Source organism: Euleptes europaea, chromosome 6 (assembly GCF_029931775.1).
Source record: "Euleptes europaea isolate rEulEur1 chromosome 6, rEulEur1.hap1, whole genome shotgun sequence".
In the NCBI taxonomy this organism is placed as follows: domain Eukaryota; kingdom Metazoa; phylum Chordata; class Lepidosauria; order Squamata; family Sphaerodactylidae; genus Euleptes; species Euleptes europaea.
In genome coordinates, this window is record NC_079317.1 from 74,780,815 (window position 1) to 74,801,140 (window position 20,326).

Genomic DNA, 20,326 nt, shown 5'->3' on the forward strand with positions numbered 1-20,326 from the left:
GCGACATCGACAAGTGTCTAATTTACAAATAAAACTTTCCAGCTTTCCATTAGGACGTGGACTTCAACCTGGCTTGATGTGCTGAATTCAATTAATAGTCTGTTTTCAATTGGCAACATGTTTTCCATGCGTAAGTTTAGAATGCTATTACTAGTTGGTAATAAATTGCTTCAGCACAGTGTGCTAATCTGAATTAATCAAATGGGTTTGCATAATATTTACAGCTTTTTGTCATTGAAAGAGTTCACATATTTCCGTTCTGTAATCCATTTCAATATAGATTTTCTATTTTTAACACCTACAGTACAAATGAATTATTACAGGGCAATGTTCCATCTCTCTTGTTTTGCTTTTCCTTTTCAGAAAAGATATTGAAACACAAAGGATTCTTCTTTTCAATAAAAGTTCAGGATAGCTAATTTGGTCTACTCTTATTATTATTATGATATACTACAATAATGATATACTGCTAAAATGTTCAGTTATAAACTTTAACTGAATATCTGATTATTACATTACAGAGAAAATGGTTTTCTGGTGGTTTTCTCTAAAAATATGACTTTCTTCTGTTTATACATAATGTTGAAGATGATGACAGCAATCCTAAGCAGGCCCACTCACAAGTAAGTCCCATTTTATTCAATGGGACTTACTCCCAGGAAAGTGTTCTTAGGATTGCATTCTATATATAATTTGTGAGCTACCAAAATCAATTTATTTCCTATAATATGAACAGTTCATTTTATTCCTATTTTACCTATTGGGAAACCTGGACATTGCAGCAACGTGTAGCTCCATTGGTAATAAATAAATATATTAAAATTGAAGCAGCAGAGGTCCACAATGCCCCTTTAGTAACTGTAAACCATACAAAAGAGGTAACTCTTTTCATTCTTCTTTGAAAAGCCAAAAGATCAGAGCATCAACAAACATTAGGATGGTTACCCCTCAGCAATTACTGAGGAATGAGCAGTTGTGGCAATAACCTTGTTCCTTGCCACAAATGTTCCCACCGCATTCTGCGAAGGCACACAACAAAAGCCTGCGAAAAGGTTGGCAGTGGTGAGGCTTATATGAGGAGAAGCAACTTCTAAGGTACACTGGCACCCGGTGGTGTGAGATTTTAAAAATAAGAATCAGCAGCTTTAGTTGGCCCCAGAACCTGATCAGTAACCAGTGCAATTGCTGGAAAAGGCATTGTCTGTGCCCCAGCCTCCCCTTCTACTAAAAGGAAGGTGGCAGCATTTTCTACTTGTTGAATGTTTCATATTGTCTTCAAGGATTATGCCATAAGAACCATGTTTTCTTATTCAAATCCACAAAAACATATATTATAAATATTAGTTTTGGGTTATTTTAGGGTTCATTTTCTGTGGGTTTTTCCCCCTCTCAGAAATTTGATGGGGTGATGCTGAAATGACATTTTCTGCTTACTTTAGATGTCTATTTTATACCCATTTCTTGACAGTCTTTTTTCCCTTATAATCTTATTAAAATATGTTAAGGACTGTTAATCTCTCCCTTGGAAACTAATGGTGGTTACTTTTGGTGCCAGTGGATATTTTTTCAAAACAAAAATCTTCTTCATCACCCAAAATAAATGTTTCCATGTCATTATTCTCTTTTTTCTTTTCTAAGAAATCATTCGCAGCAATTTCTTTCCCATTAGCAACATTTTGGGTGAATGTTATTATACAAGCATCAAAAGTTTTAAATTGATCAAGTTACACGCCTAAAATTTAGTGAGCAGTTACAGATGCCACTGGGGGTTCTGCAGTTTGTTTTATTGTTTGTTTGTTGGAGGGGAAGAGTGATTGGCAAGTGGGTAGACTTTTCAGTCACCAAGAAATTTGCATTGTAGAACTACAGCTTAACAATCAAACCAAGTACTGTTATCCTAAGTAGGCAGTCTCCACTTCAGGTGTGTGGGAATTGGCTGGGGAGACTGCATGACAGGGGCTAACGGATAGATAACCTATGTATACTAGGATAGTCCTGGGTGAAAACTTTCCAATGAGCAGGCAGTTGTATAATTAAAATAGGTTTTATTAAAGAATAAAATGACAAGAAATATACTTTCAAGCAATACAAACACAAATCGTACAAGAGCTGACTAAGAGAAAAAGGGTAGAAGTTGGATGGGGTTTCAAGGATGGGTAATAGTTACCAGTCTTGAAGAGACATCCAGGGAAAGCAGCGCTGAAGAGGAAAATGACCAGCATTTCCAGGAGCAAAGGAAAAGCCCCCACACAAGTGGGAATGCATGCATGGACCCAGAACACAGATACACTATGAATGGCCAAAGGACAAATATTTATACCCCAAAATGAGTTCTGAGGCAGTATGACGTAAGCTGGCAGGGAAGCCAGAGACAAAAAATTGATTGCTTTTATGTTGGGGCTCCAACATAAAGACAGGAGAGGTTTGATGAGTTGTCAGGACCCAAGAGAATGCCTGGGCTATTCTCTTGAATACTGATTGATCGCTAGGATGGGTGCAGATAAGGTAAGTAATGGTCTTCTTGGAGCGCTGATTGAATAACCTTAGGGTGACATAATGGAGATAAGCTAGCCCCATTGTCCACCCAGGCACACCTTAGGGCCAGAGGCGAGTCTTCTTGGAGCGCTGATTGAATAACCTTAGGGTGACACAATGGAGATAAGCTAGCCCCATTGTCCACCCAGGCACACCTTAGGGCCAGGGGGCGAGTAGAGCTGCCAACCACCTTCCTGCCCAGGCTTGACACACAAGATGGATACCAAAACCCTCTGAGAGGCATCCATTTTGTGGGCAGCAGTGTCTTGCTCTTATGCTGGTCTTTGGCTCCTGTGCCATTGTGGCACCCCTTAGCAGGAGGAGAGTTACAACTGCTTACAGTACTTAATGTTTCAAAAGGTGTGCTTACTGCAGTTCATATAAATAAATGCATGATTGGTCATTGCCATTAAAATATGAGAAGAATAACTGAATATTCTCATTTCAAAAATAACAAATTTGGCTGCCAGTATAAACGTCACTACAGAAATTGTTAAAAAATGACTGAATGAAACTGTTCTCTATATACTTTCCCATCCTTAGAATAGATCAGTTCAACAAGGTCTCTTTTTTAAGAATGAAATATAACAGACAAAACTGATAAAATATGTTCCTTACCACTATGGACACCTAATGAATCAGGTATAAAATAGTGCACAGAGGTGCTCAGACAGGGGAACTACCATACAACAAGAACCAACCTATGTAAAGCATTGGGATTACTCAGTAGTGTCCCTTCCATCTTGTCCGGTTTTCAGTTTCCTGGATTCGGCTACAGCTCCAAACACTAGTTTAGAACCTGGGTGCTTATATAATGAAATTTGCTATAATAAAAACAAGGCATGTATACTTTTAATATGTTACAAATGCAACAAATAGTGCAATTTTATGTGCAAACAAAATTATACATATGCTTTGCATATTCTTAAAGTGGTACAGGCTGTATAAGAATGTAAACATTAAATATGTTGCCATTTTATCGAAAAAGCAACCTGGTTTTCTACCCAACTCCACTTTTCCCATGACTATTAAAGTTCAACACTTTCAAATCACTAATTTTATTATTTTAGACTACTACTTTTGATATTTTAAAGGAAGTTCTATAGTGATTTAGTTTTCACGCGTATCATAGCTGTACATCATTATTACCTTGTTTTGACTGGCCACTGAACAAAGAAAACAATCCCAATTTCATGGCCATTAGGCCTAATTTATGTCATATGTTTTGGCAATTCTTTTTTTTTTTAAACATTCCCCTCCTTCATTGATCTCCACATGATTATTTGTGACATCTCTGACACATGCATCAGCTATACCTGGTAATTACTTCAGTGGTCATATCACGACCCTGTTACTTCTACTAATAATATATTCTTGTTAAAATAAAATGAAATTAAGAGTTGCTGAAAGACAGTTTGAATTCTCATGCAAAACACACACACACACACACACACACACACCTGAGAAATCTTGATGAAAAACAAAAGAATTTTTTAAGAAGATGAGGAAAATTCTCATGGGGGCAAAATTTCCCAGAGGATTTCCACACATTGCTGTTTAAGAGCTGCAAATGAAAATTCTTCATGACAGCAAAGTACCAGCAGAATACTAGAACTATATTTAAGAGGCTTTCCATTATTTTCTGGGCTTCATATTTTGTTAAACCATTCCTGATATTGCTTTCAACAAAAGCATTAGTGCTGCTCAAGTAAAATATACCATCTGCAGACCTTGGGCTGTCATCCTTTTCCTCCCATAATACCTCAGTTCCTGTGGTATACACTTGTGACATGTTGGCAGCACCTCAGGATACCTTATAGGTGAATGTTCTTTTTCTTTTGTATGTTACAGTTAAAGAAATGCTGTCTTGAAAAGCTCCCTTTTTGAAATCTGGTAGTGCAACTGATGTGAGAATTCCTTTGTGGCAGGGAGGAAAGCTATTACAGTAAAGTTTACCTCAATTCCAAAACAATTCAAAGTAATCCAGAAGGGTCAAACAGATTGTCAGACTGTATGAAACACAAAAGGAAGAAAATAAAATGAAATAATAAAAATAAAAGGCGTAAGAAGTAATAGTGATGTTATGGTGCTATGCACAACCAAGCCAGGCAGATGTGATTACAAAGTTCTAAAAGAGACCGGACATAGCTATCATGGGAGTTTTCAATTATCCGGATATCTGTTGGAAGTCTAACTCTGCTAAAAATCAAAGATCGAATAAATTCCCAATTTGTTTTGCTGACAACTTCATTTTCCAGAAGGCTGAGTGGGAAATAAGGGGGCCTGGACTTTACTCTCATCAACAGGGAAGAACTGGTCGATGAGGTGAAAGTAGTGGGCACCCTGGGTAGCAGTGAATGTGTAATTTTGGAATTTAAGATCTTAGGGAAGGGGAAAGGTGTACATAGTCAGACATATAGGTTTGACGTTAGAAAAGCTAATTTTAACAAACTTAAATTTATGCTGGGTAGAATCCCATAGTTAGAAATACTTAAGGAGAAGGGAGTTCAAAAGGGGTGGGAGTTTCTTAAAAGTGAGATATTTAAGGCACAATCACAAATTATTCCAATGAGAAGGAAAGATAGGAGAAGCCTAAAGAAGCCAGGGCAGCTCCATAAACTGCTTTCTAAAGATTTGAAAATTTTAAAAGACTCCTTTAGGGAAATAGCAAGAGGGCCTTGTAACCAGTCCTCAGTGGATTTGGCTTCCTGGGGAGCTGGTGGGCTCTCCTTCTTTGGAGGTTTTAAAGCAAAGACTAGATAGCCATGTGTCAGCAGTGCTGATTCTGTAAAATTAGGCAGAGCATGAGAGGAAGGCTGGAAATGATGAGTCAGTGCTTGGCTTTTGTGGCCTTTTTTTACATTCTCAGGGTAATGCCGATCACCACTTTGGGGTCAGGAAGGAATTTTCCTCCAGGCCAGTTTGGCCAGGGATCCTGGAGGGTTGTTGCCTTCCTCTGAGCATAGAGGTCACTGGGGGTGAGATGGGGAGGCAGTTGTTAATTTCCTGTGTTGTGCAGAGGGTTGGATTAGATTACCTTGGAAGTCCCTTCCAACTCGTTGTTTCTATTTTTCTAAAATATCATCTGAGAGAAGTTTAAGAAGGGGTCTTATACAATTCCTTTGGTGCTCTGCATGTGAGAAGGCCCATCAGACTGGTCATTTTATAAAATCTATTGGATGGTCTGAGCAGCGTTGAACTCTTCACCATAGATTTTAACATCTGTTACTTAAGTTCTTATTGCCTGAATTCTTATTGTATGGATAGTTTTATTGACTATCTGTTTCACACAATATGGCTCACTGTACCGCTAGTCACTACCTTGTTTGGATAAAGGGTTCTCCACCTTAGTCTTTCATGAACTGTTGGTTTGGAGGAGGCCCACATATGTTATGCAGAGTCAGCCATAGTTAGCACAGGACCCTATGAAACAAGTTATGTGTTGCCTCCTCCACACATATAATGCATATCATTGAATTCTAGGACTTGAAGATGCTCTTCATCTATCCATTCTGGGAATTTGTCTTGTCAGCTGCAACGGTTGCATTGTTCCCTCTGGAAAATGTTTGATCTGTTTGTAGCCTTTCCATTTGGTTGGCTGCCAAGGAAAACAGGATGCTGCACTAGAAAGTTCCTTGGCCTCATCCAGGATCTTCTTATGTTCAGGGCCATGTTATCTAAATGTCATAGCCATGTTAACTATTCAATGTACAAACCAGTGATGCGAGCTAGTCTGAAAGAGGTGACTGCCCAGTGGGAAGGGGAAGGGGCTGTGGCTCAATGGTAGAGCATCTGATTGGCATGCAGAAGGTCCCAGGTTCAGTCCCCAGCATCTCCAGTTAAAGGGTCTAGGCAGGTAGGTGATGTGAAAGACCTCTGCCTGAGACCCTGGAGAGCCGCTGCCAGTCTGAGTAGACCTTGATGGACCAAGGGTCTGATTCAGTATAAGGCAGCTTCATGTGTTCAATTCTCAGTGTGGTGTAATGGTTAGAATGCTGGACTAGGATCTGGTAGACCCAGTCTGCCTAATTTGATATTCAATCACTGCAGCACACCTATTCTCAGAGCATGAGACATTCCTGAAGGTTCCTAACCTTTTCCTGCCCTTTTGCTGACACTTAACTTGGTTTTCATCTACTGCCATGTCCAACTCTTTGGGTTTGTTCTATGGTATTTTGTCACACATAAGTCATAGTTTAACTATATGTTACATGTAAATACATGTAACCCAATGTTGACAGCTCTTTCCTTAAGAAAAAGTAATGTCTAGAGGTTAAAATAACTTATAGTTTACAAAAAGTAACTTCTAGGCCATTTATGCTTGGTAATTAGCAGCGTGTTCCAGGCTGAATTGCCCCGCATATGTTTTTGAATTTTTCACGTTGAACCGTCATTCCGGAAGTGACTGCGAAGTTGGCCCATACCTGCTTCACATTACTTAAGGCCCCCTTTAACACAACCTTTGGTGTTTGCTCCGCCCCCGCTGCAAAGAATCCCCTGAAAGAACCATGCAAAATAACAGAGGTGTGTTAGCTTTGCACATGCTAATGGCTATGCAAACAGGAACGAAGGAGCAGGCGAGTGGGGGGGGTAGAATTTCTCCTTTTGCATCGGGACCCTGAATAGGAATTTTTAAAGTCACATTTTAAAAAAGAGCTTTGAGCGAGCATCAAAATTGACCATTCATAAATGGCCCTTAAGTAACTTCTAGAGGGACTAGAGTAGGGAAAGGATACTCATCTTTCCTGCCTTCCATTTCTCTATTTAAATTGCCTTTCAGCTGCTTCTTTACACAATTTCTAGGGTCCCAAACACATACATACTCTGATATGGATGCATTCTGAATCCTTCATACAGAGACCTGACCCCCACACATGTTCTCTCCTTAAAACCACCTTCTCCCAAAGCAACTGGTTGGCCACTGTGTGAACAGACTGCTGGACTTGATGGGCCTTGGTCTGATCCAGCAGGGCTTTTCTTATGTTCTTAACTTATCCTGAAAAAGTGGCTGCCAGATTTCACTTCCATACACTTGCAGGTGATGTGCGACTTATAATGGTTCCTGATTGTTATTTGACTCTGTCAGTAAGTGCTGCACAGTTATTATGCTTAATCTATAAAAGAAATACAAAAATGGGAAATTGCCTGAAAGCACTTTTGAAGTCTGCCTATCACTTTACCCTGAATCTGGAACATCTGAACAGCTTGTCAGTGTCGTAAATGTTGTTAATATATTAAAAAATGTGGTATTAATTATGCAAGTGCTCCTCTCATAGAGCAGCATGGTGTTTAAAAAAACATAAGATCCATTAGAAACCACTTTAGTTTTTTTTCTTTTTCTTTCATGAGGCTTCTTAATATCCCATGAGTAATGAAATATAGATAGTAATGGGTTCCTATGTAATAAAAAGGATGGAAAATGGGGGTGGAGAAAGCATAGAGGACTCAGACCAGCTTCCATTGTAAAGTATCTGGGAAATTTTCCATGCATATCTTCATTTAATACTAATGAGCTTAAAAGGCTGGCCAGTTACTTACCTAGATATATTTGAGAATAGTTACATTGTCTGGTCTACAATAGCCATCTTAGCATGACTATCAATGAAATTTAAATGACTGATTCTATATAGGCTGAAGAATATCAAGTATATGTGAAGATAAATAATATTGGCTATCTGCCAAAATCTCATATTTCTTGATTGGCAACTGAAGGTATTCTGTGACACTGCTGCTGTAAAATTAGTAATAGCATGCCAATATGTTATAGCGTTTAGAGTGTCAGACTAGCATCTGGGAAATCCAGGTTCAACCCCCCTGCTTTGCCCTGGAAGCTTTGTGGATGACCTGGGACCAGATGCACATACTTACCCTAATTTACTTCACAGGGTTGTTGTGAGGATAAACTGGAGGAAAGGAAAACGATATAGTATGCTTTGGGTCCCCATTATTTATTTATTTTCTTTATCGTTCACCTCTCTCACTGAGACTTAAGGCTGATTATATGGTGCAAGTCACTGTGAAAACCAATTTCTATGACAGTTACAAGGAACTCCATTTTAATCCAATCAATTCAAATTTCTTTCATTTTCATTTAGGAAAATATTAAAAAAGAAATAAGTGCATTGGGGGAAGGGAAAGAAAGCAATGCTTTTGGTTTCAATCAGCTGAATGTGTTACTAAAATATTCTACCTCAGAAATAGAATTTTCATTTCAGGACTGGAATCTTCATTTTAGTCAATAAGAAATACTGTAGTGCCTTCACCTTTCTCCATTTCTATCTCCTATCACAGCTAGTCCAAACAAATGTTTTCCACCTTAATTGACAGTCTGTTTTGAAAGCTTAGTGTGTGATTTTTTTTGTCTCTGTAAATGAATATGTAAATGAGAAATACTTAGGCATTCAGAATTTTAAAATAGAAGATAATACTTGTACCAAGCCTGTTGCATATTTATTTTCTTTTTGAATGTATATTTGCACTGACTTCTAGCTTGAAGTCTGTATTTTGGTTTACCATGCTAAAATATTTAGGAGTTTCCTTAATATTTTAGAACATTTTAGTAATAAAAATATGTTTGTTCCCCTTTTTTAGAACAAAAGCCTGAAAAACAAACTCCTGTCCGGAAGCAAACTTTGTGGTATTCATGCAGAAGAGGTGAGTAGAATGTGTTCTGTTCTGACCCTAGCAAATATGGGCATTTCCGGGGCAAAAGGGCTCAAGGAGCTGACTACTGCCAGTCTTGCCCCTGAGGAACGCCCCCTTTGGTGCCAGTGCAAGACCCTGCACTGGAGGTATGCTGCTGCCGCAGCTGTCCCACCGCCCATGCGTGGTGCTGACATGCCACTCTCCGGTGCCGGCGTAAGTGCCTCATTGCCCGTATAAGTGCCCCTTATGCCGATGCAAGTAGCATTTATGCTGGTGCTCGGGTCATGTTGCCTCCTCACCACTTTCACACACCTCCACACACTTTTGATTGTGCTGTAAATGATAGGAGGGGGCCAACCTCAATCAATCAATCAATAAACCTTTAATGGCATATCCAATATTACAAAGAAGAAGAAAAAACAATATAAATACAACTATCAGCTAAAAAAGCTAAAACAAACATAAAATCATAACCTCAGTCAAAAGCTTTGTTCCACAGATAATGACACAACATTTTCATAGTATTTCTTGCTTTGTGTTCTAATGCACAGGACACAGCCACGTCACACACATTTCCACTGGCCACAGCATGCAAATACTAGTTTTCTATTAGTTTCACTTTCAGTTGCTTTCATGTAAAATTAGGGTTGCCAGGTCCCCCCTCTCCATTGGCAGGAGGTTTTAGGGGGCGGAGCTGGGGTGATCACATGCATGACATGATTATGTCACTTCCTGGTTTACCCCCAGAAGTGCCGCAATTGTGGAGGTTTGAGTGCTAAAGCGGCCTTGGCGATGTGGTGCTTCTTTGAGTAAACCCAGAAGTCATATGCAGCAGCATACACATGCAATCCCCACTCCAGAGCAGCTGGGTGGATTGGCGGGCAATTGCCCATCAAAACCACCCACACATAGGGTTGCCAGGACTCTCTTTGCTACCGGCAAAAGGTTTTTGGGGCAGAGCCTGAGGAGGGCGGGGGAGGGGACGGACTTTAATGCCATAAAGTCCAATTGCCAAAGCAGCCATTTTCTCCAGATGAACTGATCTCTATCGGCTGGAGATCAGTTGTAATAGCAGGAGATCTCCAGCTAGCACCTGGAGGTTGGCAACCCTACCCACCCGGCCACCCTATGTAAAATCTATGTTGTGTGGGATGCGTAGCCAACCTTTCATCTGCAAAGATTTGTGCAAAAAATAACTAATATGCTTCTCCAGGTCATGAGCTGAGGGAGGAGACAAGGCAGCAGTCCTATAAACATAGTTGGTAGAATATTCTGTTAAAAAAAGCAGAATTACTGTTACAAGGCATCTGTAGTCTTTTGAACCATCTGGGTACCATTACAGCAAAAAAAAATTGCAAACCCTTGGTTTAGCAGGCACCTAAACTTAAAAGCTGTAGAAAACCTCTAGTGTGGAAATGGATTTGGATTTGGAAATGGATTTGGCATATATACCCCTGGCCCAATGGCTATATTCCAGCTCTCCACCTTTAGAGTTTCAAGACAGCAATGTCATCTCAAAATGTAGGTCCTAAGCAGTTAATAGGGAGGGTTTTTTATTATTATTTTGTTGGAGATATTGTTTATTATTATGTTGGAGAGATACTTGGCCACTGAGTTTTCTATTTTGTGGGATGGGGGAACCCAAATTTTCAAAGCTGTTCCTTGCTGATTTGCCATTAGAATATAAATATAGCTGAGAAGGTATGAATATGTTAGTAGAGGTAAATCATTCCTATTGTATTGTATGCTTGGAATTCTATTCAGCCATCTTAATGCCACATTTTAGGGTGATAAGACCACACTGACTCTGGGGCCCGTATCTAAAATGACCCATTCCTTGTCAGTTATCTATTCCCATTTTAAGAATGATGGTTTCCAGGCTCATTGTTCCACAACCACCTTTCTAATGCATGATTAGAGAATGAAATAAATTATTAAAATAATGTTGTAAGAACTTAATAACATAGACCTTCTGGAAACATTCTTTAGTGAATAACAAGAAAATATATTGTTGACAAATCAATGTCCGCACCCCATGCCAAAAAAAATAAATAAATACAGGGAAGGTTCACAAAACTGTCACAAGTAACATCAACTGTCATTACAGAGGGAGATGTTGTAATTAATATGCAAATTTCCAACTTGGTGATGACTTGGGATAATGCTTTCACCTCACTTATTGCACACTTGTGCCGAAGAATGAGTTTGGGAGAATCACTGGTGCAATTCATTCTAGTTTAAATTATGTTTATGGAATTAGAGCCGTCATTTATTTGTGTTTTATTATTTTTCTGTATAAATAGCCCCATGAAAGCCTAATAATGTCATCATTATGTAAAACAGAATAATCCTGTTTCAATCCAATTCCACTTATATCTATATATCTAATAGTGATGTGTGACCCTCATCTTGGATACCTAAACCCACACCAACACTAAACAGATTTTTCTGCAAACTTAGGGTACTCTCCAGGTTTGCAGAAAAATCTGAAGAGTTGAAAAAAATGCATTGGGGGTTTAAATTCCTCCCAGTTTAAAAACCACATGTGCAGTCAATGCACTTACCAGTTGAACTGGCAGCAGCAGCCACAGCAGGGATCCACTTTGGGCCCAGCTCTGTTGAAGGATGCTAGGAGCTGCTCCAGGCCCGGCTATTGTGGCAGCAGATGCTGGGAGCGGCTCTGTGCCTGGCTGCAACAACAGAGGTTGCCAGAATAGGCTCCTTACTCAGCCACAGTGGTGGTGGTTGCCAGAAGAGTTTCAGGGCCTGACCGCCATGGCAGAACACCATGGGAGCCGCTCCGGGCCCGGCCACCATTGGGGAGCACTTTGAGAACCACTCTGATCCCAGCGGCGATGGTGACAGTTAGGGTTGCTAGGTACTCACTTACCATGGGCAGGAGCTTCCTTGTAGTTTGTCCCTTCCAAATTTACTCCAGAAGTGATGCGGATGCTATAGCACATTTCTCCCAAAAAAAAAAAAAATTGAGGGGCATGCTATAGTGTCCCCATCACTTCTGGGGTAAACCCAGAAGGAACATTACTATGCCACCTGCTGCCATATGCACAGATGGATCCCCCTCCCCTTCAGCTGGCCTGCTTCCACCCACTGGCCAGCTGAGGGCTGGTGGGCAGACCAGTTAATTGGCAGGCAACTGAAAATGGAGCGTGTGGGGTGAGACAGGAGCCCTGGCCATAGTGGAGATTGGAGCAGTGATTGCCAGGTGATGGATATTCCCTCCTCTCTGGCCTGGCTGTTCCCTCATCACCAAGGGCCTGTCCCCCACTCCTCACCTCTGCTGCCACCAGGGCCCTTGTCTTCCCTCCCACACCATTTCCAAGACTTTTCAGCTGGGGAAAAGCCACCTAAACCCCACCTAGTTAGGAATGCTCTCAGATAGGCTGTCGAGATGATGCCCCACAGCAATTTTTTTAAGAACAAAGAAAATCTAAACCTTAAAATGGGGGTGGCAGGCTCATAGTGGACACAGGGATGCCATCACATCTAGTCAGGCCCCTAGATATAATTTCATGTATGATGGAATGCTCCTTTTTTTTGGATCCCCTGTTTTGCATATTGAAGAACTCATACCAGTTCTGTAGAATATTATTAGGTCATCTTTCTGTGAAAAGAGGGAGGGGCCATATGTTTCCAGAGCACTTACCAATGCTTTCCTAGCTTTCCTGGATCAGTATTTTCTGGAAAGCCAAATTATTTCATGGAATATTATTTAACCCCAATATACTCCACCTGGTGGATTCCATTACTTGAAGCAAAAGTACCTTAATTGCAAAATCAGTCATTTTATTGCGGGGTCTTTGATGTCTCAAATATTTGTTGTTGTTGTTGTTTGCAAAATGATACAGTAATGCCAACTTTTCATGGACAATTTTGCTGCTCTCTTGCCATGGAGCAAAAAAAAAAACGATTTAAATTTTTTTTCATGGCCGCGGATCATCCTCGTCAATCCTGAAGTAGTTTTGGTTTTTCATGGGAACAAAGCAGGCAGTATTCTACAATGGTTTGGTCTGCCCCTTTGCTGGAGCCCTCCCCTTCTGAGAAGCTCATTGTTTATGCCCACCCCCAACTCTGCCCCAACTCCACCCAGCGGATTACCTTGTGTGGTTCACCTCTGTGGACACGGCCCCAGTGCAGAAAAACAAGCACCAGTCCCTCTCGTTTCCTTATATAATTTGTCTATTTACCTTGACATTTGTTTTCCCCCACCCCCATACTTGGCGAAGCTCCCCCCCTTTCCCAGACTTTGACAGATGGTCATCATTGTGCCCCCCCCAGTACAGCTCCGGACGTCCAGTGCCAGGAACTTCCATCCAAGAGGGCTGGCAGCCTTGGGGGCGAGCCTTGGTGGCGAGCACTCAGGAGACCAAACCGCTCGACTCCACTTTCATGCAACCGCATGTATGGGGAGTTTTGCCTTGGATTTGCCACTCTCTGGATGCTCTCTGGATGTACACTCTCCCCTTCCCTTTGCAGCAAGCCGATCCGCACACTTTCCCAAGATTTCCATAGTTCCTTTGTTCTTTTACCAGTTTGGGGATCCAGAGGATGCATGGGGGGGGAGGGAGACCCAGAGCACACTGGCCGCCCCTCCTCAGATGGGTGACGGGAGTTTTGTCTTGGCTTTGCCACTCCCAGAATGCACATTTTCCCCATCCGAATTCTCCAAACTCAACAATTAGCCCCCAAAGCAGAGTTTTGAGAATTTGAATGGGGAAATGTACATCTAAAGAGTGGCAAACCCAAGGCAAAACCTCCTATGCATAAATGGCCAAACACTCTCCCTTCCCTTCTCAGCATGCCGATCCATCCTGCCTAGGAGGGAGGCTGTCCCCCGGGCGCGATCCCCTAAACATACCCCCCACAAGCAAAGCCGCGCACTCACTCTCTGAAGAACAAAGAGCATGATCTTTGAAAAAGAAACACACATATCTCCGGCTGGAAGACTTCTGCGGAGGTGGAATGGTGGCCTGCGATACTTGTCGGAGCACAAAACTCCCCTTGTCTAATCACCGTTCGCGTGCCGGGGAGGGAGGAGAAATTTGCCTGCATGGGTGGGGAGAATACATCTGACCCCAGGGAGTTTTTCATGGAGATCTGTGCCAAAAACCACGTAGCAACAGGAAAGAATGGACCAAAACAGGTTTGACTTGATGCGGGGATGAAGCAGTGTTTTTCCTCAAATTCGAAGCAGTCATGAAAAATCAAAAATTAGCAGCATGGCAAAACAAAAGTGAAATTGCTGCAAAGCTCCGTGAAAAAATTACCTAAGTGGTAAATGGCTGTACTTAGGGAACATTGTTTACTTATGTGCAGGTGGCAATGTCTTTAAAAAAATAGACCATCTTCTGTGTGCACTCTGCCAAAAAAGAAAAAAGGGGAGGGGTAAGAACAATTGAGGAGGACTTTCAACACAGAAAATTGGTAAACAGTTTTTTAAACTTGTCATTACATTTCACTGTTACATAACAGCGAGTCATGGCCCTGTGTAAGGAGATTCAAACACCTTCCAGTCTAGCTCATTTCCCATTTGCCAATGAGTTTCCACTGCAGAGATTCTCATGGTTGACTTTGGCCCTATTGAGTATTCACTGCCAGAGTGGCACTGTGTTTTGCTGGGCTTCTGCACATTACAATTGGTTCTGTTGGGTTTGCAAAAGTGACTCCCCCCCCCCCCCCACACCCCTTCAGTTTCCACTGCAGAGACTCTCTGGTTTGACATTAGTCCTGCTGAGCTTGCACTGCTATGGTAGCATTGGGTTCTGCTGGGCTTCTGCATATTGTCATTTATTCTATCGGGCTTGCAACCCCCCAGCCCCCAGTTTGGATTTGTTTTGCTGTGATTCTGCAGTTTGACATTAATCCTATTTGGCTCGCACTGCCACAGTGGCCCTGGGTTCTGCTGTACTTCTGCATATTGAAACTGATTCTGCTGGGCTTGGAAAAGTGCCCCCCCACACACACACACATGAGTTTCAACTGCATAGATTCTCTGGATTGATTTTAGTTCTGTTTTGCTGGACACATTGGCTTGTGGTTCTACTGGAGTTACTGTGTTCTGCAATGGTTCTGTTGGGCTTGTTGTGTTGGTTCTTCCATGGGATACATTTGACCAGTGGTTGCTGCTTGTAGGCATGGCTTTTGACCTGGAAGCAACATGGAGGTACCCCTCCCTCAATAGGAAATAATGGAGGATGGCTGGGGGCACCCTGTTCAGGGGACCATAGAATAGGATGCCTTGGTTCAATCTACTTGAAATTTGTTTTTGTTTTTTTGTTTGTTTTTTTAAAGGACAGGCACCACCAGCTCCCCAGCAATTTAGGTGCATGTAGATTTAAAAACACCCCCCCCCCAGCCACACAGAAAGGTTCTCCCTAAGGAATAATGACCCAAAACATTCAGAATACCCCTCCCCCAAAAAACTGAATCTGAATGCACACCCCTAACCACTAGCACCTCTCAGCCAATTAGGGGAAATAATAAAAAATTCTACTCATCCTACTGAGGCAACATGTTTACCCTGTACTGTCTAGATGTTGATGGTTGGGCTACTGATTCTTTCACCGCATGAAACTGGAAAGATGGCATTGCCAGATTAAGTGCCCCAATTTCCCTTTGTATTATGAGGCTAAAGAGAAGTCATCCCTTCTGACCCCACATGATAGACTTTGCTCCTCATGCTCTACGCCATCAAATGGTAAAAGGCAATGCTACCTCTCAGGCATTTTGCACAGTCTTGTAGCAAACATGCATCATTTGATGGTTGCTCAGCTCTTATTTTTTTTCTTCTTCTGCTGGAAGAAGAAGAGTTGGTTTTTATATGCTGACTTTCTCTACCACTTAAGGGAGACTCAAACCGGCTTACAATCACCTTCCTTTCCCCTCCCCACAACAGACACCCTGTGAGATAGGTAGGGCTGAGAGAGCTCTAACAGAGCTGTAACTTGCCCAAGGTCACCCAGCTGGCTTCATGTGTAGGAGTGGGGAAACAAATCCAGTTCACCAGATTAGCCTCCACCACTAGGGCTGTTGAATTAAAAAAAAATCGGTATAGTTCAGATTCGGCTGAATTCGGCCCGTTTAGATTCGGGATATGCCGAAGACCGAACTCCCCCGCTTCGGGTCCATGCAATTCGGCGGGAATTCAAAATTCGGGAAAAAAATTCGGCCGAATAAAGCCATTAAAAACACAACTGCGCCTTTCCGCGGCTCTGGGGGGGCATTTTTGGGGGTAGAGGTCCCAAACTTTCAGAGGAGCTTCAAAGGACCCTTCTTGCCAGACCCCCCAAGTTTTGTAAAGATTGGGTCGGGGGGGGCTGAGATAGGGGCCCCGAAAGGGGTCCCCCCACCCTTAATGTGCATCTCTGGGCAGAGCTTGCCGCCCACGCACAAAGCTCTCAGCCCCGATAAACAGCTGATGAGAGCAAGGGCGGGGCAGGTGCTAAGAACTTTGCAAAGCAATACAACTGCAAAGCAACACCTTTGCAAACATGCAAAGGGCGGGGCAGGTGTGAAGAATTTTGCAAAACAATACAACTGCAAAGCAACACAAGCACGCAATGCAACAGTGCAAAGCAACACAATACAACTGCAAAGCAACACAAGCACACAATGCAACAGTGCAAAGCAACACAAGCACCTTTGCAACAGTGCAAAGCAACACCTGACACCTGGGAGTTTGCAAACCATGGAAAGGGACAGAGGCAGCTAGCTATGCATAATGAGCAGGAGGGGGTGGAATTTCTCCTTTTGCATTGGACTTGGGACCAGGCAGATGCATTCTTTAAGTCACCATTTGAAAACCAGTTTTGAGCAAGCATCAAAATAACCTAACTGATCTTATGAATGAAGGAAAACCTGGACATAAAAATGAAGCCCCCCCCTCAAACCAGGGAGAGAGAGACTGGAGGGGGAACACACACCCCAGGCAGAACCGGCAAAAGCCCCCTTTGGCTCCCCCCCCACCCACAGAAACTGCTCCCTCCCCACACACACACAGACTCTGCTTTCCCCCCACACACACAGAGAGAGAAAAGAAAAATTACAGATTAAAGCCCCCAAAGGGGTCTTACTGTGGCTGTCTTCTGTTCCATCAGGAGCGGCTAGGAGGCTGGGTAATCCAATATGATTCCATTTGTATCCAATATGAGATCCATATGTATGCATCTCTCGAGGGTGATCCATTCATCCCAATAGGGAAAAGGGGAAAGCCCATATCTCGGGGGGCCCTGACCCAATGTTACAAAACTTGGGTGGTCTCTTATGAAGCCTTGTCTGAAGTTCCGCTGAAAGTTTGGGATCGGCACACCCAAAAATGCACCCCCTGCAGCCACGGAAAGAGAAAAGGGGGGAGCCGATATTTCTGCCCCCACTGAACCCATCTTTACAAAACTTGGGTGGTCTCTTAAGAAGGATTGTCTGAAGCTATGATAAAAGTTTGGGGGCTGCACCCCAAAAAAAGCGCCCCCTGCAGCCACGGAAATGGAAAAGGGGGGAGAGGAAAAAGGGGTGGAGCCCATATCTCGGGACCCCCTGACCCAATGTTTACAAAACTTGGGGGGTCTCTTAAGAAGCCTTGTCTGATGCTCCGCTGAAAGTTTGGGGTCGGCACACCCAAAAATGCGCCCCCTGCAGCCATGGAAAGAAAAAGGGGGGAGCCCATATCTCGGGACCCCCTGACCCAATGTTTACAAAACTTGGGTGGTCTCTTAAGAAGGCTTGTCTGAATATCCCCTGAAAGTTTGGGGTTTGTACCCCAAAAAATGCGCCCCCTGCAGCCACGGAAAGGAGTGAATGTGCACAAGCACCCCCGCACACACACACGAAGATTTCCCTCTCTCTCTCTCTCTCACCGCACATCAGCTGATTCCTCCAGTACTCAATCCTGACTGATTGGCTAGAAGAAGACCCAGCTTGGCCACCGATTGGCCGGGGGAGGAGAATGCTGCTTACTGAAGGTTATGCTGCTTACTGACGGTCGAATTTGCCGGATTTATTCGTGAACTCCCGAACTCGCTGAATTCGGCCCCCCCGGTTGCCCGCCATTTTTGAGTTCGGTTCATCCCGAACTAAAAACCACTGAATCAAGGGAAATTCGGCTGATTTTCAGTTCGGGCCGAACCAAATCAACAGCCCTATCCACCACTCATGTGGAGGAATGGGTAATCAAACCTAGTTCTCCAGATCAGAGTCCACCACTCCAAACCACTGCCCTTAACCACTACATCATGCCGGCTACTACTATTCTCCAGCTACCCAAATGAGGCAGTTGTTTCCTATTCATAATACTATTAATATTTACAACAGAGGTCTTTTATGCATGGGTAATTAGCATTGCTATCACCGCCAGAATGATTCGAGGCTTAATTGGAGTTATGCATGATTTTTTCAACCTCCAGCAGTCACTTCGCTCCCACCCCACACTTTCCCCACGTTTTCAGGATCCCGTTTTACTGTGAGGTTAACTTCTGCATCGAGCCCAATTTGATGGCTAGTTCTGTTCATCATTGCTTCATGTTTTGCTATGGGCTTGTCTCCCCATGCCCATTCTTGCGTCTCCCTCCTTCATCCAATCCCTCCCCTAGAAGCCATTTTGTTTTTTGTCAGTGCAGGAAGGAGAAAATGCTGGAACACTGATCATTTGGTCGGTTCAACAGTGAGTATTTGGTCAGTTTCAGACCTCGGGGATTGAACAGATCCAGGCTGATTTGTTTGTTTGTTTGGGAGTGCTGGATTATCAAGAGAATGCTTAAATATTCAAAAGCAAACAATGCAGCTGCTTATTTCTCCATTTGCCATTTAAAAGGTGGTTGTGGAGGACAGTTTATGTCCTGTACTGGAAAGATGCCTCTTCCAAGCTATTCCTCCTTCCTTGCACCCATTCCCCACCTGGAATTAAAATGTCAGGAATTAAAATTTCAGGTCCTCTGGAAACTCCTTGGAAGGTGTACTGTTTAAAGCCCATCCCTGATGCAACAAATGTGGAAAGCGAAGGGCAGAAGCTCTCCTCTTCTTCCTCCCTTTCAATGGAGACTGGAGAAATAAGCAGCCATGCAGTCACTTATTTGTCCAACAGCATGATGATCGCTATTCTCCAGCCACCTGCCCACCTATCTTTTATTTGTTTGTGTGTGCAATTTTAGCAATAAAACAATGAAATGTAATTGTAGCCTAAAAAGAAGAGCAGTCAAGGGAAAGACCTGGTGCTCCCTTGCCTCCCCCCCGCCCCGCCATTTGGGCAATTTACTATCGAGTTGGGAGGCAGCAACTTCAAGATTTCCTTTCTCCTTGGAGTTGTTGTTGGTGGAAACTTTTTTGGAGGAGGAGTGGAGAATGAAATGCTCTCTCTTCCCCCCCCCCATCATTGTGTTTCCATATTTGTGGTGAATTACAGCCTTTCCACTTGCGATTGCCCGAATTGGGGGGGGCAGGTCTTTCCCTTGTTTTATCGCTAAAATTGCACTCACAGACACACACACAAAAACCAGACGGGGGTGCCTGAACAGAAAAAGAAATGAAGAATGGTGATTGTTATGCAAGTAGAGAAATAAAAAGTCGCATAGGTTGTTTTCTGTGACTATCCCAGCATTTCTCTCTGTAGTCCTGCACTTGCACATAAGATGGATCTTGTGCTTGTGTCCTGAGCTAATTTAACATGGGTGTGATTTTCTGCTTTGGTTGTAAAATGGCTACTCGGCTCAGTTCAAATGAAAGAATCCCACCATGGGGCTGGTGATGTGTTAAAACAAAATACACTACAGCCAATTACAGGGCGGTATTTGTGGAAGATGGAGGGAGTCACACATGCCCCAATGTAGGTCCCTTTCCCCCCTTTTTTCAGTAGCGATCCATCACTAGAGTGCATGTGTGAAATACAAAGGGGGGGCATGTAAATGATGACAACATCGGCTACCATTTCCCAAGCTCTGCATTTTTGCTGCTGTTGTATAATTGAACTCTGATTACCCTAGAATTTTTTTTTTGGGGGGGGGATAAAAGCCCCAGTGCATATAGTTTTGAGAATTCAAGTGGAAATACTAAGCATCTAGAGAGCAGTAACTCCGGGGGGAACAACCCATGCATAAAATGCCAGAATTGTGTGTGTGTGAAGTGCTCTCAACTCACAGCC

The 20,326-nt window shown here is 42.8% G+C and overlaps 1 protein-coding gene across 4 annotated transcripts in view; it reads left to right on the forward strand.

Moving 5' to 3' along the window:
* The window catches only part of LUZP2 (leucine zipper protein 2), a 426,207-nt gene that overhangs the window by 284,811 nt on the left and 121,070 nt on the right, over positions 1-20,326 (forward strand). For all 4 annotated transcript variants that reach the window (XM_056850997.1, XM_056850998.1, XM_056850995.1 and 1 more), the window contains exon 6: positions 9,127-9,189. In XM_056850997.1, coding sequence (XP_056706975.1) covers positions 9,127-9,189 — 63 coding nt within the window. The remainder of the gene's footprint in view (positions 1-9,126; positions 9,190-20,326) is intronic.